We start from the raw sequence: 27,228 nt of genomic DNA on the forward strand, positions 1-27,228 counted from the left end.
AAGCACAACAAAAAGACTGTTGGAAAATTAGCTTTCGACCAACAAGGCCTTGGTCAAAAGTATACAAAATACACATACGCACACTCATGCAAACACAACTCACAGTCAGGCTCCAGCTGCCACAGACTGTGGTCATGTGTGCGCGAGTTGTGTTTGCGTGCATGTGTGTATGTTGTCTACTTTTGACAAAGGCCTTGTTGGCCAAAAGCTAACTCATTTTGTTCTGCCTTTTTGAGACTCTAGCAACCATCCTTTTCATTACATTGTTACATTCCATCCTGGCTTTTCCATTGTTTGGCAAAGATAACAATCCTAGCCATTTCATTTTGGTAGGCCAAAACCCCAAATCTACCATCCAGAGCCTTCTGTCCTGGATAAAACATACTATTTCCTAGTGTATCTCCAATCCATTCCCAGTTATTCCAATGTAAAAATCTTCACCTTTGAGAGTCAGACTTACAAACAAATTTGAGGTATAACCACTGAAACATACGTGGTCTTGTCGTGAATCAAATATTTTTCCTGGACTGCATGGAAGTTGCATTCCTCACACTGCAAAACCATGACCCCTGGCTTTGAAAAAGTTTACTGTTACAGCTTTGTGATCAGTACTCAAGATAAAGAAGAAGTACCTCACTTCCTCGAACAATTCAATGCTATTTCTCAACTGAAATTAATCTGAACCTCTTCCAAATCCCTATACATATTCCTGGATGTTGACATCCATCTCATTCAAGGACATCCATACTTGGGAGCAAGGGGAAGGGCTGTGTCCCCCACTCCCCAGCTCTCAGTGAAAGGAAAAACAGTTCAGACAGGCATTTTTCCATCAAAAGAAAATGATTTAAAAGTCTGAATTATGCAGCTTTTTAACAGAGTAGAAACTGGAACTTTTTTATGGATACTTACAAGTCGCCATTCATCTTCCAAAATATTAAAAATACTTCATTCCCCCCAATTTGGTGCCCAGTACAAACCATCGTATTGATACCCTTTATCTCACTGACTCCCACTTTTAAATTTGAGTCAACATCAAACCAGTTAACAAGCAACAATATCTCCTTTGACACCTGCCACCCCTTTGATGTTGACTGTTCCCTTCCCTACAGCCTATATATATATATACCAAATGAAAGTGCTGGCAGGTCGACAGACACACAAACAAACACAAACATACACGCAAAATTCAAGCTTTCGCAACAAACTGTTGCCTCATCAGGAAAGAGGGAAGGAGAGGGAAAGACGAAAGGATGTGGGTTTTAAGGGAGAGGGTAAGGAGTCTTTCCAATCCCGGGAGTAGAAAGACTTACCTTAGGGGGGAAAAAGGAAAAAAGGACGGGTATACACTCGCACACACACACATATCCATCCACACATATACAGACACAAGCAGACATATTTAAAGCTTGAATTTTGTGTGTATGTTTGTGTTCGTTTGTGTGTCTGTCGACCTGCCAGCGCTTTCATTTGGAAACATTCCACGTGGGAAAAATATATCTAAAAACAAAGATGATGTGACTTACCGAACGAAAGCGCTGGCAGGTCGATAGACACACAAACAAACACAAACACACACACAAAATTCAAGCTTTCGCAACAAACTGTTGCCTCATCAGGAAAGAGGGAAGGAGAGGGAAAGACGACAGGATGTGGGTTTTAAGGGAGAGGGTAAGGAGTCATTCCAATCCCGGGAGCGGAAAGACTTACCTTAGGGGGAAAAAAAGACGGGTATACACTCGCACACACACACACACACATATCCATCCACACATATACAGACACAAGCAGACATATTTAAAGACAAAGAGTTTGGGCAGAGATGTCAGTCATGGCGGAAGTGCAGCGGCAAAGATGATGTTGAATGACAGGTGAGGTATGAGGGACGGTAACTTCAAATTAGTCGAGGTTGAGGCCTGGTGGGTAAGGGGAAGAGAGAATATACTGAAGGTCAAGTTCCCATCTCTGGAGTTCTGACAGGTTGGTGTTAGTGGGAAGTATCCAGATAACCCGGACGGTGTAACACTGTGCCAAGATGTGCTGGCCATGCACCAAGGTATGTTTAGCCACAGGGTGATCCTCATTACCAACAAACACTCTCTGCCTGTGTCCGTTCATGGAAATGGACAGTTTGTTGCTGGTCATTCCCACATAGAAGGCTTCACAGTGTAGGCAGGTTAGTTGGTAAATCACGTGGGTGCTTTCACACGTGGCTCTGCCTTTGATCGTGTACACCTTCCGGGTTACAGGACTGGAGTAGGTGGTGGTGGGAGGGTGCATGGGATAGGTTTTACACCGGGGGCAGTTACAAGGGTAGGAGCCAGAGGGTAGGGAAGGTGGTTTGGGGATTTCATAGGGATGAACTAACAGGTTCCGAAGGTTAGGTGGATGGCGGAAAGACACTCTTGGTGGAGTGGGGAGGATTTCATGAAGGATGGATCACATTTCAGGGCAGGATTTGAGGAAGTCGTATCCCTGCTGGAGAGCCACATTCAGAGTCTGGTCCAGTCCCGGAAAGTATCCTGTCACAAGTGGGGCACTTTTGTGGTTCTCCTGTGGGGGATTCTGGGTTTGAGGGGATGAGGAAGTGGCTCTGGTTATTTGTTTCTGTACCAGGTCGGGAGGGTTGTTGCAGAATATGAAAGCTGTTTTCAGGTTGTTGGGGTAATGGTTCAGGGATTCCGGACTGGAGCAGATTCGTTTGCCACAAAGACCTAGGCTGTAGGGAAGGGACCGTTTGATGTGGAATGGGTGGGAGCTGTCATAATGGAGGTACTGTTGCTTGTTGGTGGGTTTGATGTGGACGGATGTGTGAAGCTGGCCATTGGACAGATGGAGGTCAACATCAAGGAAAGTGGCATGGGATTTGGAGTAGGACCAGGTGAATCTGATGGAACCAAAGGAGTTGAGGTTGGAGAGGAAATTCTGGAGTTCTTCTTCACTGTGAGTCCAGATCATGAAGATGTCATCAATAAATCTGTACCAATCTTTGGGTTGGTAGGCCTGGGTAACCAAGAAGGCTTCCTCTAAGCGACCCATTAATAGGTTGGCGTATGAGGGGGACATCCTGGTACCCATGGCTGTTCCCTTTAATTGTTGGTATGTCTGGCCTTCGAAAGTGAAGAAGTTGTGAGTCAGGATGAAGCTGGCTAAGGTAATGAGGAAAGAGGTTTTAGGTAGGGTGGCAGGTGATCAGCGTGAAAGGAAGTGCTCCATCGCAGCGAGGCCCTGGACGTGTGGAATATTTGTGTATAAGGAAGTGGCATCAATGGTTACAAGGATGGTTTCCGGGGGTAACACATTGGGTAAGGATTCCAGGCGTTCGAGAAAGTGGTTGGTGTCTTTGATGAAGGATGGGAGACTGCATGTAACGGGTTGAAGGTGTTGATCTACGTAGGCAGAGATACGCTCTGTGGGGGCTTGGTAATCAGCTACAATGGGGCGGCCGGGATGATTGGGTTTGTGAATTTTAGGAAGTAGGTAGAAGGTAGGGTTGCAGGGTGTCGGTGGGGTCAGGAGGTTGATGGAGTGTGGTGAAAGGTTTAGTAGGGGGCCTAAGGTTCTGAGGATTCCTTGAAGCTTCGCCTGGACATCAGGAATGGGATTACCTTGGCAAACTTTGTACGTAGTGTTGTCTGAAAGCTGACGCAGTCCCTCAGTCACAAACTCCCGACGATCAAGTACCACGGTCGTGGAACCCTTGTCCGCCAGAAGAATGAGATGGATCGGTCAGCCTTCAGATCATGGATAGCCTGGGCTTCAGCAGTGGTGATGTTGGGAGTAGGATAAAGGTTTTCTAAGAAGGATTGAAAGGCAAGGCTGGAAGTGAGAAATTCCTGGAAAGTTTGGAGAGGGTGATTTTGAGGAAGAGGAGGTGGGTCCCGCTGTGATGGAGGACGGAACTGTTCCAGGCAGGGTTCAATTTGGATAGTTTCTTGGGGAGTTGGATCATTAGGAATACGATTAGGATCATTTTTCTTCGTAGCAAAGTGATATTTCCAGCAGAGAGTACAAGTGTAGGACAGTAAATCTTTGACGAGGGCTGTTTCGTTGAATCTGGGAGTAGGGCTGAGGGTGAGGGCTTTGAATAGGACAGAGATATCGGATTGGGAGAGAGGTTTGGAGGAAAGGTTAACTACTAAATTAGGGTGTTGTGGTTCCAGATTGTGTTGATTAGAATTTTGAGGTTTTGGGGGGAGTGGAGCTGTAAGTGGGAGATTGAGTAGATGGGAGAGACTGGGTCTGTGTTCAATGAGAGGAGGTTGAGGTTTGCTGGAAAGGTTGTGAAGGGTGAGTTAGTTGCCTTTCCAGACCTGGGAAACCAGGAGATTGGATATTTTTTTGAGGTGGAGGGTGGCATGCTGTTCTAATTTGCGGTTGGCCTGTAGGAGGATGCTCTGAACAGCCGGTGTGGATGTGGGAGAGGAAAGATTGAGGACTTTTATTAAGGACAGGAGTTGATGGGTGTGTTCATTGGCTGAATTGATGTGTAGATGAAGGATTAGGTGGGTGAGGGCAATGAATTGGTCAGTTTGGAACTGGTATAGGGACTGATGGAAAGAAGGGTTACAGCCAGAGATGGGAACCTTAAGTGTGAGGCCTTTGGGGGTGTTGCCAAATGTCAAACAAGCCTGAGTAAATAAAATATGGGAGCGTAATCTGGCTAGGGTGAAGAAGCAACCTTTGGTTGAGAAAGCTTGAATTTTGTGTGTATGTTTGTGTTTGTTTGTGTGTCTATCAACATGCTAGCGCTTTAGTTTGGTAACTTACATCATCTTTGTTTTTATATATATATAAAAAAACAAAGATTCTGTAACTTACCAAACGAAAGCATTGGTACGTTGATAGAAACAATAACAAACACACAAATTTTAAGCTTTCGCAACCCACGGTTGCTTCATCAGGAAAGAGGGAAGAAGAGGGAAAGACGAAAGGATGTGGGTTTTAAGGGAGAGGGTAAGGAGCCATTCCAATCCCGGGAGCGGAAAGACTTACCTTGGGGGGAAAAAAGGACAGGTATACACTCGCACACACACACACACACACACACACACACACACACACACACACACACACACACACATATCATCCACACATACACAGACACAAGCAGACACTTGTAAAGGCAAAGAGTTTGGGCAGAGATGTCAGTCGAGGCGGAAGTACAGAGGCAAAGATGCTGTTGAATGACAGGTGAAGTATGAGCGGCGGCAACTTCAAATTAGTGGAGGTTGAGGCCTGGTGGGTAACGGGAAGAGAGAATATACTGAAGGGCAAGTTTCCATCTTTGGAGTTCTGACAGGTTGGTGTTAGTAAGTATCCAGATAACCCGGACGGTGTAACACTGTGCCAAGATGTGCTGGCCGTGCACCAAGGCATGTTTAGCCACAGGGTGATCCTCATTACCAACAAACACTGTCCGCCTGTGTCCATTCATGTGAATGGACAGTTTGTTGCTGGTCATTCCCACAAAGAAAGCTTCACAGTGTAGGTAGGTCAGTTGGTAAATCACGTGGGTGCTTTCACACGTGGCTCTGCCTTTGATCATGTACACTTTCCAGATTACAGGACTGGAATAGGTGGTGGTGGGAGGGTGCATGGGACAGGTTTTATACCAGGGGCGGTTTCAAGGGTAGGAGCTAGAGGATGGGGAAGGTGGTTTAGGGATGAACCAAGAGGTTACGAAGGTTAGGTGGATGGCGGAAAGACACTCTTGGTGGAGTGGGGAGGATTTCATGAAGGATGGATCTCATTTCAGGGCAGGATTTGAGGAAGTCGTATCCTACCCTGAAATGAGATCCATCCTATCAGAACTCCGGAGATGGGAACTTGCCCTTCTATATATCCTCTCATCCTGTTACCCACCAGGCCTCAACCTCTGCTAATTTGAAGTTGCCACCGCTCATACCTCAACTGTCATTCAACAACATCTTTGCCTCTGTACTTCCACCTGGATTGACATCTCTGCCCAAACTCTTTGCCTTTACATATGTGTGCTTGTGTCTGAATATGTGCAGATTGATGTGTGTGTGTGTGTGTGAGTGTGTGTGTGTGTGTGTGTGTGTGTGTGTGTGTGCGAGTGTATACCTGTCCCTTTTTCCCCTTAAGGTAAGTCTTTCCGCTCCTGGAATTGGAATGAATCCTTACCCTCTCCCATAAAACCCACATCCTTTCGTCTTTCCCTCTTCTTCCCTCTTTCCTGATGAAGCAACCGTGGGTTGCGAAAGCTTGAAATTTGTGTGTGTGTTTGTGTTTGTTATTGTCTCTATCAACATACCAACATTTCGTTTGGTAAGTTACAGCATATTTGTTTTTAGATATATTTTTCTCGCGTGGAATCTTTCCCTCTAAAACAAAATAAAACGAGGTTTGCTCTCCAATTCATCAATCAAAAAATAAGGGGTCATCTTATATTCACAGAGTAAACTATTGCTGATGAGGTCAACACTTTTATATTGTTCAATCAAGGGTCATGTTACATTTACAGTTGAAGCTTTGGCTACTGAGGTTTCATGCAAATTTATTTTGAACAATCCCAAAGGACAGGGCATATCTAACAACACTTGCATTTCAATAGGTCTGAGATTTCCTGATATGATGAAGCGCCAATACATTATCAACCTTGCACAGACAATCACATGACATTGCAAGGGATACATAAGAAACTATGAACTACCCACTACAACAGTCTAATGCTCTACTTGAAAATTGACAATTTAGTGAAGTATAGGATGAAACAACATTAAATTCTATCAACTTACAAAATTTTGTTGTATTTGAAGAGGTTTGCACTAAAAATTCTCACTGATTTATTGATACCATATACATACATTTATGCTCCTTTTTAAATGAGGTAACATTTGAAGGTGAAAAACTTGTCCTTCAAAACCATTACTTGATTCTGAATGCAATTCAGTATTTTGTTTTGTATTGAGAAACTACTGATTTAACTAGTGTCTTGCAAATGAGAAGTTCAGTCACTGTCCATGTAACAAAATACCAGAGAAAATCATTACCGGCTCTTAATCAGCTTTGGAATAAGACGATGACATTCAGATGAAACAAGAAGGAAAATGTATCCTGAAATGTCTAACAAACAAAGTAAATCATATTAAACTAATTATCATTGTTGTCCTATAATAAATTTCAGTAGAAAGACCCGTTGCGGAGAACAGATGTCTCTAGATCGTGGGACAAGCAAAAGTTTGAGAATTAGACTGAATAGTGTTTGCAATATTTTTATTTATCTGTTAGCTGCTGTTGTTACATATGACCTTGCCTGAATACATTTGCACTGGGAATTGATTTGATTTTAAAATTGGACAACTACTCAACAACAGCATACATTCCTGCAGAATACACTAAAAGTCTAGATGGGGACCAATGGTGTATTTACTTGTTTCATACAGCAATTTGTCAAGCTCAGTGTGAGGTACGGCAGGAATGATTCAGTGTGTGTCAGCTGCTGGTTCTACACAGCCAATGAGAGTGGTGGGCAGATGATATGTTTGGAAGCAAGAGACATTGTAACATTCTCATGTCAGAACAGAACTAAAATCTGCCAAGTGTTCAGAAAGAAACAACTGTGTTCTTGGATCCCACAGTAACCACAACCTCAGAATCTCAACATATTCAGAAGAAACAGCCAAACAACAAAGATGGGATCTTGTCCACAACCCGACAAATTCCACTGATGAGTTCTTAGATTTTATTGGGAAATTTGATCAGACATTGAAATTCAAGTCACATAATTGGAACAGTAGACAAGGGAAATGGGTACCATGATGGGAACAATAGTAATAACCACAATAATTACAATGATCATAACAGAAATAATTATCACAGTAATACGAATTTTCAAAGAAAAGTGGAAATAGGAATTCTCACAATGGAAATCAAAACTGGGAACAAAGATCTGAGGGGCAGGAAACTCACGAAATGCAACACTAGAACATGGAGTCAGAAAATTAGAGATCGCAGCAGCTCAGCTCCAGAGGTGGCAAAATAAACTGGTGCTGAAAAGGACACATTATTTTAAAAATTCTGTGGGTGTCAAAAATTCAACAAAAAGTGACAAATGCTGGAGATGGAGGTTATAAGAAGTAAAAATAAAATGGGAAATAATTTTAAGCAGCACAACCATAAAGAGGGGGCAAGAAATATGGTATAATGTGTTGAGATATTCGATAAAGGGATATAGGGCTGGAAAATTTATTTTGTGAAAGAGAACTGAATGATGGAATGAATGTATGTTTGGTGGAAAATTCTGTGATTAGAAGAGAGGCAGAGGTAGATTTGTAGTGGGTGGAGATGGAATGTATGGGGAATTCCAATGAGACACCAGTCAGTAGCAAAAATTATAGTAATGAAGGTGAAAGTAATGCAGATGATTTTGTATCAGAGAAAATAAATGAAGCTATCTGTGAAGGCCGGGAAGCTGTAGTCTTGTTAGCTAGAGATGAAGTTTGTGGTGTATCAATGGAAGTATCAAGTATCAGAAGTTATTTGTGAAGGCAGTGTAGCGATAGTCTCAGCAGCTGGTGATGAATTTTATTATGTATCAGCGAATGTGGGTGATTTATTGTTTAAGGGAGGTAAAGATGATGTTTTAAATGTTGAAATTGCAAAGATTAAAGCTATTGATTTAGATGTATTGGAGGAAGGAATTTTTGCAATTTTTTCTGTTGATGTAAGTGAAATTATAGCTCTTGATAAAAACACTACTGAGTGGATGTTGAAGGATGAATGTAAAAATGTGTTAGACGATATTTTAAGGCATAAAGTAGCAGAGGTGTATGATAGGGGAGAAAATCTGAAGGAAAAGAGTTAGTTCCAAGTTTGGCAGACTTCAGTGAGCTCTAACGTGGAGCGATGCAATAGCAGTTGGCAGATGTTTATGGAGTTAATTGTGACGGTGATTCAACAGAAATAAATAAGGATCTGTTTAAGAGAGATGAAATTTTAAACTGTTTGGTTAACTGGAAGAATGTTGTAGCTACTGATATCATTACTTCAGAGCAGATGAACAGTACATTTGATGCTTACAAGGATTGTGAAATTGCCGGCCGGTGTGGCTGAGCGGTTCTAGGCGCTTCAGTCTGGAACCGCACGACCACTACGGTCACAGGTTTGAATCCTGCCTCGGGCATCGATGTGTGTGATGTCCTTAGGTTAGTTAGGTTTAGGTAGTTCTAAGTTCTAGGGGACTGATGACCTCAGATGTTAAGTCCCATACTGCTCAGAGCCATTTGAACCATTTTTGATTATGAAATCAGGTTTTGAAGGTGATTTAAATCCTATAGATGAGTTGGAGGTAGGTCAGGAGAATCTAGGAATGGATAACGAAACCGAGGGTTGTTCCGAAATTATAACATGTACCATAAACATGGAAGAAAAAGGAAGAGACACTGACAATTATATTTTGAAGGAACAGTGTTTAGAGAAGGGTGAAATTAAAAATGTGCGGTATATAAGTGAACTGATCAATATTAATGATGAAAGAAAGTGTGCATATCTTGAAACCAAAAGCGGTGTTCCAGTGGTTGTCACAACTTTAGTGTCTAAATGTAAGAGTCTGTTGGTGAATGAGGAAAGAGGCTCGAATTTGAGCAGGTGTAAAAGCAATTTAAAAAATGAGATTCAAAAGATACTCTCACTGCCAAGATAAATGTTCGACAAGGTAACAGTGGCAGAGTTGCACCTTGTGAATGAAGAACGTGGTGTGTACCAATATACCGTATTTACTCGAATCTAAGCTGCACATTTTTTCCGGTTTTTGTAATCCAAAAAACCGCCTGCGGCTTAGAATTGAGTGCAAAGTAAGCGGAAGTTCTGAAAAATGTTGGTAGGTGCCACCACAACTAACTTCTGCCATCAAATATATGTAGCGCTACACAGGCAAGCTTTGCAGGCACAAAGATAAATACTGGCACCAAAATGCTGCGTCAGTAAATAAATTTTAAAAAAAGGTGGAAGACGAGCTTTTTTTCTATGCCCCGATTTTCGACCACTATTTTCATACGTTATCCAACGAAGTAAATACAAATTCCGTATTGTTCATCTTCGAATGTAGCAGCATTTCAATGTACTATGAAAATCCGACTGGCAAGACTGTTTGGGACGTTTGTCAATATGGCCAACTCTACATTCTGAACTTTTTCCTGCCTGTGAGAAGAGATGGTTGCTAATAGGAACTTTTATGAATTGTGAATCACATGCAGTATTCTCTTCACCATCAGATTAATATGAATATAAACATTTTGCCATGTATTGTTTTGTGTTTGCTGCTATCTCATTTAAATCCTGTCTGCCTAATAAACTACGAAACTAGAGTGAGACAACAGCAAACGCGGAGGAATATACATATCGTGTCATGTTTATATTCGTATTATTCTTATGCCTAATAGTGATACAGTCAGAAATGAAGCACAGCAATTGACTAGAGTTTTAAATCTAAGATGACTCTAATTTCTGTGCAAAATTTAATGTACTAAAGAGGCATCTGCAAACATTTTCAAACGGAGATAAATTTTCACGAAACTCTCGTTCAGAACATCTTCTATCATACACAGTCTATCATTTGGTTCTTGATCGTTATCAAAGAAAGCAGCAGTGTGGACAACAACAAATAGCAGTCTCTTGCCATTGTTTCGCTAATGAGACGATTTTTTTTTTAAGACGTGCCGCGAGTGGTGACAGGCCGTAAACACTCATTATCAGAATGCGACAAACAGTGCATGACACAGTACAGTAATGCATTTCTAGCTTAGAGTGACATAAACACCTATGACAAAGAGAACGGCACATATCAGTTTAAAGAAAAATAAGCAATCGATTCAAACCAGACGAAGCACATGAAAAAGGAAGGGTACCCGTATAAATATGGACGGAGCGCCTGACGCATAGCAATGGCTACCTGGTAATGCTTAACTGCTAAGCTCACGACTTGAACGAAACTACTGTAGCTGTATCGTCATTCATTCGACCTAAATTGTGTCTTATATTACAATGGACCAACTTTGTTTGGATTTGGAGGTGCGGCCTAAAACTTTTCTCTCCCCTCGAATTTCGAGTCTCAAATTTCAGGTGCGGCTTAGATTCGGGAAATTTTTTTTTCCTAGATTTCGAGTCTCATTTTTCAGGTGCGGCTTAGATTCGAGTGCGGCTTAGATTCGAGTAAATACGGCAGTTTAAATGTGTTACTTGTAGTATTTTGGATGGGTTTCTCATGTAATATCCATAATTTATTTGTGATGTTTGCACAAAATTTTGCGCATGGAGATGTCAGACCACATTAAAATTTTAATCACTTGTGGGAGTAAAACATTTAGTTACATGCAAAATATGAGCCAAGTTTTTGGGGGATATTACATAAGTTAATTATATAATTTATGTCATTTTGCAAGGGTGTTGAATAGATTTATGTATGTAGAATTATGGGGATGAGTTGTAATGTATTTATGAGAACAAAATCTGGGGATAAATTGTATTTTAGTGCAAATACGAGTGAAGAATGGGCAATTTCTGGAAAGGGTAATATTAGTTCTAAAGTTTCTAATTAGATGTGGAAAAATTGTAGAGAAGTGATAAAATGTTAGTTGAATTGTGATGTCGAAGAAATTTCATAGAGTCAAAGGCATGTTTTTTAGTGGGAACATGGACAGAGAGCTTGAAATGTCAAGCTAAATCACGTGTTTTGCCTATGTTATGAATCAGTTTTTGCTTGCTATCCTGTTTGTGACCATACTGATTGCACTGGAGAGGGCTTTCAGTGCCTGATCCATGGGGATTTGGAAAGTCATATGATTACTGATAACTACACCAAATTCATATTTTGACAGCTATTATCCGTCATAACTGCAGACTGAAACATGCTTTAGTGCAGCACATAACCAAAGCTGTCATGAATTTCTGCAGAGCCAGCTGGACTGCGAACAATCTAACCTTTGATGGCAGAACACCAGTTGTGTGCTGTGTCTGTGACAGTGAAGAAATTCTCAAAGCAAAATGTGATTTCGAAGGAGCAAAAACCAATTTGTCTCAAAAGCCTCCTTAAACATATGAGGGGGGATCAAATGTAAATGAGATTTTTGTTCCTGAGCATGAACAGTTAGTAGGACTGGCCCCACACTTCTGCTATGCTTAGGCAGGACTGTTAGAAGTGAGGAGAGTGTGCTGTTAGATATTTCCCACTGTTTCATCAGTAACTCTCATGATGTCTGTGCAACAGGTGCACCCCTCCACTGCTCAATGCATAATTATCAAATTTATTACTCGTGAAGGAGTTACACAGGAGGAAATTTGCCAAAGATTGACTGCACAATTCGGTGATAAAACATTATCAGGACATGTGTGTTTGTCTGGCATGAAAAGTTCAAGGAAGGACAAGAACAAGTGGAAAACCAGCAACACGATCGTCGTCCTCGGACCACCATTACAGACAAAAACATTCATGCGGTTAAAGACATCATTGATGATGATTGATGGGCGAGAATATCAGAAATTGCACAAGAAGTCGGAATCAGTTATGGGAGCTGTCAAGCAATCATCACAAATGACCCTAAAGTTCCGTAAAGTGTGATCCAGATGCATCCATAAACTTCTGACCGAAAATCTGAAGTTGAGACATTTGGAGGTCCGTCAGAGCCTTACAGCAAGGTTTGTGGAAGAAGAGTCGGATTGTCACCAGCGACGAAAGATGGGTTCACCACTACACTCCAGAATCTAAACAAGCCAGTAAGGAGAGGCAGAGGAAAGGGGAGGCAGCACCAGTGAAAGCCAAGACTAGACTGTCAGCTGGCAAGGTTCTTTCAACCATTTTTTTTGAGCAGCGAGGCATTTTGCTGATTGATTTTTTGCGTAAGTGATCCACAATCAAGCTGCTTACTACTGCAAACTCTTGAACAAGGCAAGAGCTGCATATCGCCGCAACAGATGAGACCAATTGATTCGAGAGATCGTCCTCCTCCACGACAATGCACGACCCCATACTGCAGCTCTAACTGTCTACAAGCTGCAGGAAATACACTGGACTACACTTGATCATCCTCCTTACAGCCCAGACTTATTGCTCTGTGATTTCCATTTATTCGGATCACTTACAGAAGCTCTAGGAGGCCAACTATTTGAAGATGATGGGAGTGTGGAAGACTTGGCGCACAACTGGCTGGTGACACAACCCAGTTCTTTTTATGATGAGGGCATCAAAGCACTGTTCATACACTGGGACAAATGCATTTCCAAAGCAGGAGACTATGTGGAAAAATAAATTATAATTGCCTTTAGTTTTTCAATAAATAAACTTAAAAAAAAAATTAAATTCCTTTTTTATTTGATCCGCCCTTGTATATGATTTATGTATACAGGGGCATTTAATTAATTTGCTGTAATTTTTATAATTTGCGTTAGATTTCTTAAATGGATACTTATAACATGTTATCCTAGGAGGCACGTGCTATTTCATACACCACAAAGGTACTTAAGCTATTGTTCTGACAAGCAAGTAGGGTATTCTTTTTATTAAGGTATATATATTTATTTATTATGTTATGTAAGTACCGTATTTACTCGAATCTAAGCCGCACTCGAATCTAAGCCGCACCTGAAAAATGAGACTCGAAATCAAGGAAAAAAAAATTTCCCGAATCTAAGCAGCACCTGAAATTTGAGACTCGAAATTCAAGGGGAGGGAAAAGTTTTAAGCCGCAGCTCCAAATCGAAACAAAGTTGGTCCATTGTAATATAAGACACAATTTAGGTCGAATGAATGACGATACAGCTACAGTAGTTTGGTTCGAGTCGTAAGCTTAGCAGTTAAGCTTTACTAGGTAGCCATTGCTATGCGCCAGGCGCTCCGTCCGTATTTATACGGGTACCCTTCCTTTTGCACGTGCTTTGTCTGGTTTAAATTGTTTGCTTATTTTGCTTTGATCTGATAAGTGTCGTTTTCTTTGTTATAGGTGTTTACGTCACTCTAAGCTGAAAATGCATTACTGAACTGTGTCATGCTTGTTGGTCGCATTCTGATAGTGCGTGTTTACGGCCTGTTGCCGCTTGCGGCATGGCTTGCTTTCGTGCTCGCAACCGCCGCTTACAAAAAAAGAGGAATCGTCTCATTAGCGAAACAATGGCAAGCGACTGCTATTTTTTGTTACTTACACCACTGCTTTCTTTGATAATGATAAGCAAGAACCAAATAATAGACTGCGTATGATAGAACATGTTCTGAACGAGAGTGTAGCGAAAATTTTTCTCCGTTTGAAAATCTTTGCTGGCGTCTCTTTAGTACATTACATTCTGCACAGAAATTAAAGTCATCTTAGATTTAAAAATCTAGTCAGTTGCCGTGCTTCATTTCTGACTGTATCACTATTAGGCATATTAGGCATAAGAATAATACGAATATAAACATGACACGATACATATACTCTTCCGCGTTTACTGTTGTCTCACTCTAGTTTCGTAGTTTATTAGGCAGACAGGATTTAAATTAGATAGCAGCAAACACGAAAGAATACATAGCAAAATGTTTATATTCGTATTATTCTTATGGTGAAGAGAATACTGCATGTGATTCACAATTCATCAAGTTCCTATTAGCAACCATCTCTTCTCACAGGTAGGAAAAAATTCAGAACGTGGAGTTGGCCATATTGACAAACATCCCAAACAGTCTTGCCAGTCGGATTTTCGTAGTACATTGAAATGCTGCTACATTCGAAGATGAACAATACGGAATTTGTATTTACTTCGTTGGATAATGTATGAAAATGCAGTGGTCAAAACTCGAGGCGGAGAAGAAAAGCTCGTCTTCCACCCTTTTTCTTTAATGACGCAGAGGTTTTGGCGCCAGTATTTATCTTTGTGCCTACAAAGCATACCTACGTATATTCGATGGCAGAAGTTAGTTGTGGCGGCGCATTTCAACATTTTTCAGAACTTCCGCTTGCTTTGCACTCGATTCTAAGCCGCAGGCGGTTTTTTGGATTACAAAAACCGGAAAAAAAGTGCGGCTTAGATTCGAGTAAATACGGTATGTTAAATTTGGTGCGACTTAATGTGCCAAGTTAGGAAGCTAATGTGCCACATTAAGTGGAGGTGTGTAATGTTACGCATATGCAAGCGGGAAATTTAGCTACCTAGAATTGGTAGGAGGTAAGGCATACACTTGCGAGGGCCTGCGGCTTAGAGCCCAGTGTGGCTGCCTCAGCCAAAACACTGCCACTTGACAAGATGCAACAACATCTACAGGCTAGCCAGGTACAAAGACAAGCAGCATTGCTGGAACCATTTCTGTGATAATTTACAATCAAAAATAATGCAAATCTGGATACTCTGGTGATACCAGAAAAAAGGGGCACATCCAACAAAACACAATTTAAATATACATAAAACAACAAAAGTTAACAATTTACAGTGACTAAATATTTTCACATTAAACCTCTTTACAACTGTTAATACAAAATAATGATAATTTAAGGGGGAGGGGGTCAATCGCATGTGGTAGCTGATACCACCTTTGAAGAAGGGTGCCAAAACACACATGTGATAAAAGCAGGCCTAAATGATTGTTTAAACAATATTAACGACAATCTATTGTTATTTATCATGAGCACACTTGTGCAAGAACACTGGCTTATTTATTTATGTTTATTGTAAATGATTTGAGTGTGACTGAATGTTTATAATATTTCATTATTTAAATATTGTTGTAATATACGAGGGCGGTTCAGAAAGTAACCTCCGATTGGTCACAGTGCGGGTTGTGGGGGAGTAACGACGCCATCTGTGCGTTCACGCACTCAACAGGTCAGTCGGCATCAAGCCGTGGTCGAGTGAACGTCGTACCTGCGCTAGTTTAGTTTTTGTGGCAGTTTGAAATGTGTGCTGCAATAGAAAACCCCGCCAAATGTGAAGTGCGTGCTGTCATAAGGTTTTTTACAGCCAAAGGATATTCTGCAGCAGCTATTCATCGTGAGCTTTGTGCCGTGTACGGACCAAGAGTTATGAGTGAAGGAGTTGTCCGTGAATGGGTACATTTATTTAAAAGTGGACGAGAAAACGTTCATGATGAAGAGAGGAGTGGTAGACCATCATTGGTGACTGACGAACTCGTTCAGACAGTTGATGCAAAAGTTCGTGAAAATCAACGTTTCTCAATGTCGGAGTTGTCTACTGGTTTTCCACAGATTTCTAAGACTCTCTTGTACAAGATAGTGACAGCAAGATTGGGTTACCGTAAGTTCTGTGCACGATGGGTGCCCAAAATTCTTACCGACCACCACAAAACTCAAAGAATGACCTCTGCATTAGACTTTCTGTCACGTTATGAGGACGAAGGAGAACCATTGTTAAACAGAATCGTGACCGGTGACGAAACCTGGATTAAGTACGTGAACCCTGAGACAAAAGAACAATCAAAGATGTGGGCACATTCAAATTCGCCTACCAAACCAAGAAAAGCCTCGCAAGATTTTTCTGCTAGAAAACTGATGGCAACGGTGTTTTGGGATGCCAAAGGGGTGTTGTTGGTTGAATTCATGGAACGTGGTACGACCATTAATCAAGACGTGTACTGTGAAACAATAAAAAAGTTACGACGGGCTATACAGAACAAACGCCGTGGTATGCTGACTTCCGGTATCGTTTTTTTGCACGATAACGCCCGTCCTCACTCTGCTCGCAGAACAACGGCCCTTCTTGAGTCCTTCAAGTGGGACGTTATCAACCATCCACCTTACAGCCCAGACCTGGCGCCAAGTGATTATCACCTCTTCATGCATTTGAAGAAATGGCTCGGGTCACAGCGGTTTGATGACGACGAAGAGCTCAAAGATGCGGTCACAGGCTGGCTCCAGGCACAAGCGGGTGATTTTTATGCAGAAGGAATTTCAAAGCTTGTGAAGAGATATGATAAGTGCCTCAATCGCTATGGAGACTATGTAGAAAAATAGTGCAAAGATGTAGTTGTAAGATGTATATATTAAAATATTTTTATTTAACTTGGTGTATTTTTTTAAATCAACCGGAGGTTACTTTCTGAACGGCCCTCGTATTAGTTTACTCTGAGAAGTGGCCATTGTGAGTCAAATCATGTCTGCAGAGCTTAAGAATGATGTATTTTGGTGCAGATGGCTTTCAACCAATTGAAAAGCAGACAATGGTGAAACACTATGGGAGTCAAGTAGAGACTCAGGCTTTCTAAGCGAAGAGCTCAAGGGAGTGATGCTGGATGCTTTATGTCGAGTGCTTGATGAAGGCAGGCCTGCCTATGATGAAGTGCATGATTCAGACATATAGGTAATTGAATATGGGTGGTGAACAGTGACTACCAAATTTTAACTACTGAAGGGACTTAATATTCAAGAGGTCTGAATGTGCTCCAGAGTAGGACTCTAACTTTTCACTTATATTATGAAACTGTGAATAGACACAGTAAGAGTTACTATTCTTAGTATCACGGGCGTTAATTTGTAAATCATCATGTTGTACACTGAATTGTTTTGATCTGGCCAATATTTCACCTATCTTTGATGACAACTTAGTTTGAGGATTTTGTAACCATTCTTGCAATGCTCTCAACATAACTTTACTGCATTTGAAAAGGGTATCTTCTGTCTGTATTTTAAATGAATACTGTAGGACCACTTCCCATTTATTTGAGATGTCCTTTCTTGAATAATCATATTTCACCATAATTCCCAGTCGTCTATATAAATTACTGACATTAGAATAAAACCATTGTTATTAAATTATGTATTTAACTTTTATATTCTGTGTTTTATTAATTCACAGTTCTAGCCAATGCATAGACTATTTGATTGCAGGATCACAGCTACAGTTTACTATTTGTCACAAATTAACTGTGGGGCATGAAAGCAGATGTGCATAGCTTGACCCTATGACATCGAACTATTCCTTTTAAATAGAGCTGTGCATAGCTCAAGTATCTAAAGTATGAGTAATCAGAGGTAAAAATGCAACTTGTCTGCTCATACGGAATGCTGTTTGGAAGTTGTGGTTCACTAGCAGTAACTGATAGGTACGATCGTACACAGACGACGGGCTCAGTAAACAAAAAAAAGTAAGTGAACTTAAAAATTAATTTAAACAATTTCTTCTTATTTATTTTATATCTCCTTATATTACCAAAATGTAAAAATTCAATAAATAGCATAAATTTAGAGTAGGTGTAATGTTAACATTTTAGACAGATCCCTTACATCCATAAAAGTTTGTAACATTGATTAGTCAGAATACGAAGGTGGTTCCAAAAGTTCTCAGAATCGCCACAAGAGGTCAGCACTAGCACAACGAGTAGTTCACATGATATTCATTGAACGGTTGCCTGTAAACACATGCCACGTCAGTGCTCTTGAATAGAGCTGCGGCAGTGACATGGCTCTGTTATTCCCGGTTAGTGATTTGCGAAGGTGGAAAAAATCGAGATTCGAGCAGTGATTAAATATTTTGTAAAGAAAGGTATGAAAGCAAAGAACATTCATTCCAATTTCCAGAATGCACTGGGGGACTCTACACCTTCATATCCAACTGTTGCCAAGCGGCCAAATAAATTTAAATTTGGTTGGGAGAGCTTAGATGATGATCCATGCATCTCTTCCCAAAACCGAAAATTTTTCTTGGCGGACAAAGATTCACTTCAAATAAAGAATTGATAGCCGAATTTGACAACTATTTTGCAGTCCTGGAGGAAACTCATTTTCAAGATGGGATCAAGGCACTGGAACATTGTTGGACCAAGTGCATTAATCTACAAGGAGACTACATCGAAAAACAAAAAAAGTTTCAGTGATGTAAGTACTTTTTTTATATTCCATTCTGAGAAGTTTTCAAACCACACTCGTATGATAAAAAATAAAATTTTCTCCAGAAGCCTCTTAAAAAAAATGAGTGAGGGGGGAGGGGGGGAGAATCATCTCATTTATATTCAGGGTCTTCTTTTCTATATAGGGATGACCACCTCAACCTGCAAGATCATATGAACATACACAGATGAACTGTGTCTCTGGTGAGCATATTCTACAAATGACTCAAGAGACCTGAAATTTACTATACCACAAAAGCCATTTAGATTTTCTAACATAGCACAGTTTCCTTGAACTTGTTTTCTAACATTACCTCTCATTCTGCCACCCTTCTGCACTCTTCTTCACTACAGGCCTCTCGCTTTTTTACTTTTTTCTTCTCCTTTGTATAATTCTTGGCCCACTCTAATAATCCACCCCCACCCCCCCCCAAAAAACACCCCTCCCCTACCGCCAATTATTTCTTCTTTTCTCCCCTAAAGAAAGAACTCGTGGGTCTCAAACTATGATTGCACGTATCTATTTTAATGCCTTTCTATTGTGTTTTCTTGTATCTGCACCTCTGAAATCAAAGTGTGGTTAGCCCTTTATCTCTTGGTGAATTGTTACAATTTTATGAATGCAATTTTCCTTCATGGAATGCAGGCTTTCATGGCCAGCATTTCCATTATTGCTGGTATTTGTTTTCTGGGCATTAGGCCATGGTCCATAGCACAGTTCCCTGCCTTACAGTCCTTTTCCAATTATGAATGCACCATCAGAGGCTTCAATGACTCAGAAAGCAGTTACAGTCTCAAACAAACTCACCAAACACCGCATATCTTAAGATAAGTCTACATCTAACAATTAGACCTTCTCAAGCTTGCTGTGTTTTTTTGAGACTGTGTAACTGCTTTCTGAATCACTGAAGCCTCCAATGACATCCCTAGCACTGGAAGATGATGTTAGGCAGAGAATTATGCTTTGGAGCCTGGCCTAATGTCTGTAAAACAAATATCACCAATAATACAATTTTCCCTTAAACACTGTACTAATCAAGGTAAGTCTATGTCTAAAAATTACACCTTCTCAAGTGGTGGCAAAGTCTTATCAGTCAACAGCATTTGAAATTTTAAAGGTTATTTTTATTTTCAACAAACCTTCCTGGCGAGCCTCGTTTCTCTGATGTATGACGACCCTCCTCACCCTTCAGCCACTTCTGCAAAGCAGCAAACTTACTACTCTCTTTGTCCTTATCTTTTTCCTTCTCCTTTTCTTTCTCATGCTCTCTAGTGAGGTCATTTGAAGACTGTAGTGCTGTGACTGAACTAGTAGCCTTTGCTTCGAGTCTGTCTTGCACTACCAGTTGTCCTTCTACCACTGCAGGTTTCACTGGCTGGACCACAGTCATCACTGCCAAAGACAGAAAACCATCAAGGTACATTACCAACAAATTTATTCCACTGCAAATTTACAAAGTTGATGGCTGCCTAGAGATAGCACACGAAAACATCACCTATTCCAAAACACCATTAACTTGCTACCTGGCATAAAATATCTAAATATAAAGAAGATAAAAAATCTACTCACCAAGTGGCAGCAGAATACACACACATAAAAGACTGTTGTGATTGGCAATCTTTCAGAGCCAATGGCCACTGGCTTCGAAATCTTGCCAATCACAACAGTCTTTTATGTTTGTGTGTTCTGCCACCGCTTGGTGTGTGATTTTTTTTATCTATCCAATTAAATAATTTATATCTAAGATGATGAAACTTACCAAACAAAAGCGCTGGCAGGTCGATAGACACACAAACAATTAGATATATTTTTCCCACGTGGAATGTTTCCCTCTATTATATTCATACAATTAAATAATTTTATCAATAATTGATTGTTTTCATTGTTATAAATACAAAGAAGGACATTCAACTTTTGCTCAATGAATCATCACCTTTGGTATCTAAATAAGATGTAGAGCCAAAGACAAATGGATTTGTGCTGCTTGCTGATGATCCAGGAGCAGATGAATCCTTGCTTGATGGTAATGGTGAGGCAAAGTTGAATCCTGCTCCCTCTGAGCTACTAAAGAGTGAAGAACTAGTGTTTTGTGAAAAATCAAATCCTCGCTTCGGAGAAGAAAATATATTTTCTGTGGTATGTGACTGCATTTCCATTTGTTCTGTAACAGAAATCAATTCCTGTATTATATAAGCATTGAAAATCACAGTCTACATCACTTTCCTTAGAATTATTAACACAAAGATGAAAATATTTACTGATTTCTGTTATAACTTGAGCCATTAGTGGTGCAACTAAAAAGTACCCAAACTGCTAATTGCCAAGGGATTAGTGCCAGTCCATAATTTTGAGATCTTAGCAGTTTCTCTAATGGGTTTATATGACTGTATTTAGACAGTCTACATACATATATTAAACAGATGTAAAATATCCTATATATACACTGATCAGCCAGAACCTTATGAACAATGACCTATGTTTGATATAAATTCATCCAAGTGACAGCAGCGTCACCTGGCAAGAAATGACTGCCAATCAGACACATGCACAATGCATGTAGTATCAGTGAGTGTGCTGTCCTTGTGTAGAATGGGAAGTTTGACTAAGGGGAGATTATGATGGCCCAGGGGTTCAGCATGAGCATTTTGGAAACTGTACAACTTGTCGGGTGTTTGAGGAGTGCTGTCACATGGTGAAACCGTGTACAGACATTGTGGGATTGGGTGGCCACCTCTCATTATAGATACCTTACGTTGTAGACTGGGCAGACTGATAAAACAGGACAGTTGGTGAACTATGGCAGAACTAACATCTGACTTTAATGCTGGGCAGAGTACAAGTGTGTCTGAACACAAAGTGCACCGAACACTCTTAATGTTGGGCCTCTGTAGCCAACAACCCATGCATGCGTCAATGTCAACACCACGACATTGGCAACTATGACTTAAATGGGCACGTGACCATTGGCAATGGATGTTGGTGCAGTGGCAGAGTGTTACATGGTCCGATACATCCTGATACCTTCTTCACCAATCATTGAAGCCTCCAATGACATCTCCAACATTGGAAGATGATGTTAGGCAGAAAATTATGCTTTGGAGACTGGCCTAATGTCCATAAAACAAATATCACCAATAGTATAATTTCGTCGTCTTCCAGAGGAACAGCTCCTTGACAACCGTACTTCAGGGCAGAGACAAGCTGGCAGCAGATCCATTATGTTCTGGAGAACATTCATGGTATCCATGGGTCCAGTGAAGCTCATGTAAGGCACATGATAGCCAAGGAGTATCATATAAAGGTTGCAGACCACATACACCCCTTCACAACAATCATGTTTCCCGATGGCAGTGGCATTTTTCAACAAGATAATGTATCACGTCACAAGGCCAAGAGTGTGATGGAGTGGTTCAAGGAACACAGTGACGAGTTCCAGTTGATGTGCTGACCCTCCCAACATGCCAGATCTGAACCTGATCAAACACGTCTGGGATATGATTGAATGTGGCATCAGAGCTCATCGCCACCTCCCTGTAATTTATGGAAATTAGGTGACTTGTATGTGCAAATGTAGTGTTAACTACCAGCAGTGACTTACTGAGGCCTCAGTGCTTCCATGCCATGATGCATCATTGCTGTTATCTGTGCCAGAGGTGGACGTACCAGCTATTAGGTAGGTGGTGATAATGTTCTGGCTCATTGATGTTTAGAAGGACCTGACATTTAACAAGTATTCTCTATCTACATCTACATCTACAGCTACACTCTGCAAACCACCATGAAACGCACAGCAGAGGATACATCCCATTGCACCTGTTATTTGGGTTTTTTTCCCATTCCATTCACATATGCAATGCAGGAAGAATAATTGTTTGAATGCCTCTGTGAATGCTCTAACTATTCTAATCTTATCCCCACAATCCCTATGGATGCAATGAGTAGCAGGTTGTAGTACATTTCTAGAGTCATCATTGAAAGAAGTTTCTTGTAACTTAGTATACTTTCTCGGGATAGTTTACGTCTATCTTCGAGAGTCTGCCAGTTCAGTTATTCAGTATCTCTGTGACACTCTCTCATGGATCAAACAAATATGTGACTATTTGCACTGCCCTTCTCTCTATATGTTCAATATCCACTAAAGTCCTATTTGGTATGGGACCCACACACTTGAGCAATATTCTAGAACCGGTCACATGAGTGATTTGTAAGCGATCTCCTTTGTAGACTGATTGCACCTCACCAATATTCTACTAATAAACTGAAGTCTACCGCCTGCTTTACCCATGACTGAGCCTATGTGATCATTCCAACAAAGTGTTACACTCAGGTATTTGTATGAGTTGGCCGATTCCAGCAGTGACTCATTGATATTACAGGATACTACATTTTTCCATTTTCTGAAGTACACAATTTTACATTTATGTACATTTAAAGTAAGCTGACAATCTTTGCACCTCTCTGACATCTTATCAAGATCTGACCAAATATTTATGCAGCTTCTTTCAGACAGTACTTCATTACAGATAACTGCATCATCCTCAAAAAGCCTGAGGTTACTATCAATATTGTCTACAAAGTCATTAATATACAACATGAACAGCAAAGATCTCAACATACTTCCCTGGGACACATCCAAAGTTACTTCTACATCTGACATCCAAGACAACATGTTGCATCCTCCCAGTTTCGAATTTCACTAGACATACCATATGATCATAATTTTGACAATAAGCATAAGTGTGGTACTGAGCCAAATGCTTTTCAGAAATCAAGAAATACTGCATCTAACTGCCTACCTCGATCCAAAACTTTCAGAACGTCATGTGAGAAAAGTGCGAGTTGGGTTTAACATGACTGATGTTTTGGAATCCATGCTGGTTGGCATGGAGGAGGTCATTCTGTTCGAGATACCTCATTATGTTTGAGCTCAGAAAATGTTCTAAGCTCCTACAACAAATCAATGTCAAGGATACTGGATGGTAGTTTTGTGGATCACTTCTATTACCTTCCTTGTAGATGGCTGTGATCTGTGCTTTTTTCCAAGGATTGGGCATGGTTTTTTGTTCAAGTGATCTCATTAGAAAATGGTCAAACTCAGCCACAAATTCAGTATGGAATCTGACAAGGGATTCCATTGGGCCCTGGAAATTTATTCAATTTTAACAATTTCAGTTGTTTCTCAACACCACTGATGCTAATACTTATTTCGCTCATCTTTTCAGTGGTACAAGGATTAAATTGGGGCAATTCTCCTGGGTCTTCCTTTGTAAAGAAGCATTTGAAAATGGAGTTAAGCGTTTCAACTATTGCTTTGCTACCCTCAATTTCAGTTCCTGTATCATTCGCTAGGGACTAGACATTATATCTGGTGCCACAAACAGCCTTTACGTAGAATCAGAATTTCTTTGGATTTTGTGAAAGATCATTTGACTATATTCTGAAATGGCAGCCACTGATGGGTTTATGCATTATTCTCCTGACAGCTAAATTCATTTCATTCAGCATCTCTCTATCTATAGCCATATGATTTGTTTTACACCTGTTATGCAATAATCTCTGTTACTTTAGAAATTTCTTTATAGTGACTGTATACCACAGAGGGTCCCTCCTATTATGAAATGTTCTACTAGGTACATGGTTCAAGCACTTGGTCAACTACTCTTTTACACTTGAGCCATAGTTCCTCTACATGCTCCTGCCCTGTGCTGAAAGTTTGAAGTTCCTCACTGAGATATGACACTACTGATTTTTTATACAGTTTACTGACCGTATATATCTTTCTACTTGTTTCAGTTGTCCTTTGTGATTCAGTAATCATTGCTGCCACAACCACCTCATAGCCACTAATACTAGTTTCCATGCAGCCATCCTCAAAGAGATCAGGTCTACTTGCTGCCACTAGATCCAATATATTTCCACCATGAGTGGGGTTCTAAAGCATATGTTCTAGGTAGTTTTAAGAGAGGGCATTTAGTAATGTTTCACAGGATATCTTGTCATGCCCACCACTAACAAAATTGTAATTTTCCCAATTGATTGCTGTAGGACTAAACTCTCCACCGATGATTACAATACGATTGGGGAACATATGTATAAGTGAACTGAGGTTTTCTCTTAAGTTTTCGATTACATCAGGAGATGAGTCTGGTGGGCGACAGAAGGATCCAATTATGGCACAATGCCAGAAAGTTGCAGCTTAGCTTATCAAATTCTCTGGTTCAGTGCCATAATTGGATCCTTTTATCTATTGTCAAGAACAGCATGGAATCTTCCATTTCTTCTGCAGTTAGATAGTGCTTGACATCCATTCTAAAATTTAAAATTTTCCTCCACCTTTGCCTAATATCAATGGAAAGTAACACATACAAGGTGACAATTATTGAACTATATGAAATAAAATTGTCATTAACTTCTGAACAGTTTGCATTAGGGCATTCAAACTGCATGGTTGGCCACAGGGCATGATGGGAATTAGTATGCACAGATGAGGCTTTTTTTAGTAATGAAGCACACTTTGATTTGGATGGGTTCATCAATAAGGAAAACTGGCACATTTGGGGGACTGAGAATCCACCTTTCACGATCAAGAAGCCCCTTCGCACTCAACAGGTCACTGTGGTGTGCTATGTTCAGTCACAGAATGATTTGTGTGATATTCCTTGATGGCACAGTGACTATCAAATGGTACATGAAGGTTTTGAAAGATTATTTCATTCTCATTATCCAAAGGACCCTGATTTTGACAAAATGTGGTTGATGCAAGATGGAGATCAACCCCATTGAAGCAGGAGAGTGCTTGATGTCCTGGAGCAGCACTTTGGGGACTGCATTCTGGCTCTGGAATACCCAGAGGTCACTGGCATGGGGCTTGATTGGCCACCATATTTTCCAGACCTGAACACATGCAACTCCATTTTGTGGGGTTATATTAAAGACAAGGTGTACAGCAATAACCCCAAAACCATTTCTGAGCTGAAAACAGCCATTCAGGAGGTCATCAACAACATCCATGTTTTGACACTTCAACTGTTCATGCAGAATTTTGCTATTCGTCTGCGCCACATCATCGACAATGTTGGCAGGCATATTGAACATGTCATAACCTTATCTGAATATCTGCAGTGATGTTTACACGTTGAATAAAGAGTGTGCTTGCCCTAATTTGTAACTAATTTGCATTTTTTCACATAGTTCAATAATTGTCACCCTGTAAGCAACATGTACTCAATTTATCACAGGCAATAATATTTCCTTTATCGATAAATATAAGCAGAGGGTGAATTTTCCTAATCTGAAATGTGGTTGGCTTTCAATAGGTTTCTAGCGAAGGTTTCATTACAAGTTTCTGAGCTAGCTTATGCAACAAAGGGTTTCGCCATGACATCAGTGAAAACTTCCCTGCATGTTATGATGTACATAACTGCAGTCAGACCTAAAGTCAGCACTAAGTAGGGAAGTACAATTAGAGGAGGATGGTGCAAAACCAATAAGAAAGTTTGAACTGAGGCAAAAGTCAATCAGTTCACTGGCTGGAAGGATATATGTTGCATAATTCCCAATAGCTGTTCCAGAATTGAGTCTGCTTCTGTATCTATGAAACCAGCACGTCTGAGTATATGCAGTAGACCCAGGTTCAGTCCCAGCATTGCCAGGGATTTTTTCTTGGTCAGAGATCTGGAACAGAATGCACTCAACCTCATAAGGCCAGTTAAGGAGTTGTCTGAATGAGAAGCAGACACTCCAGGCTCTGTAGAGTTGATATTGGCAGGAAGAGCATATTGATGACCCATGGCCCTCCATATCACATCTGAATGACATCACTGGCAGAGAATGAAATGGTGGCAACAAGTGGATCTCTGGGTCTGATTACAGATTTACTTGGTTCAGAAAATAATACACTGAGTAAGGTTTGTGGGACTCCATGGAGTGAAGTTTTTTGGGTTTGGAATCGTATGGGGTGTAAACTGATGATCACAGTTTTGTTGGTAGATTTTATTTTCTTAAAATGACTGTTGTAATCCACATAAATTACAAAGTACGGATATAAATGAGTACAGGGGAAATAAAGATGCAGTTACAATTTCTCTTATGTGTGATTAATGTGAATGGAGCCAATGAAGAAACTTGTTTGTGTCTCAACCTTGCTGTGGGGCACTTTTTGATAACAACCATGTTAGCTCACAGAGCTTAGTGGTAACTGGAAACTGCTTTGGTCAAAGGAATAAACTTGATTAGTACTGAGTAATAATCTGCATTGTTCCTGCAGAGTTTCAAGGAAGGGAATGAATTCACTAACTGAAGAGGAGGATACAAATGTACTAATAATTTTTTTTCCTTTGCTAACTATGAAGTAATTACATCATGTAAGAGTACCATGTGTATTGCACTTTATCTGGACTAGGTCAAT

At 40.5% G+C, this 27,228-nt stretch overlaps 1 protein-coding gene across 1 annotated transcript in view; it reads right to left on the bottom strand.

The window, feature by feature from the left end:
- The window catches only part of LOC126481958 (E3 ubiquitin-protein ligase MYCBP2-like), a gene marked incomplete at its 5' end in the record, with an annotated part of 333,248 nt that overhangs the window by 277,621 nt on the left and 28,399 nt on the right, over positions 1–27,228 (bottom strand). The window contains 2 exons of the mRNA XM_050105921.1: positions 19,961–20,213; positions 20,755–20,982. Coding sequence (XP_049961878.1) covers positions 19,961–20,213; positions 20,755–20,982 — 481 coding nt within the window. The remainder of the gene's footprint in view (positions 1–19,960; positions 20,214–20,754; positions 20,983–27,228) is intronic.

Source organism: Schistocerca serialis, chromosome 5, assembly GCF_023864345.2.
Source record: "Schistocerca serialis cubense isolate TAMUIC-IGC-003099 chromosome 5, iqSchSeri2.2, whole genome shotgun sequence".
NCBI lineage: Eukaryota > Metazoa > Arthropoda > Insecta > Orthoptera > Acrididae > Schistocerca > Schistocerca serialis.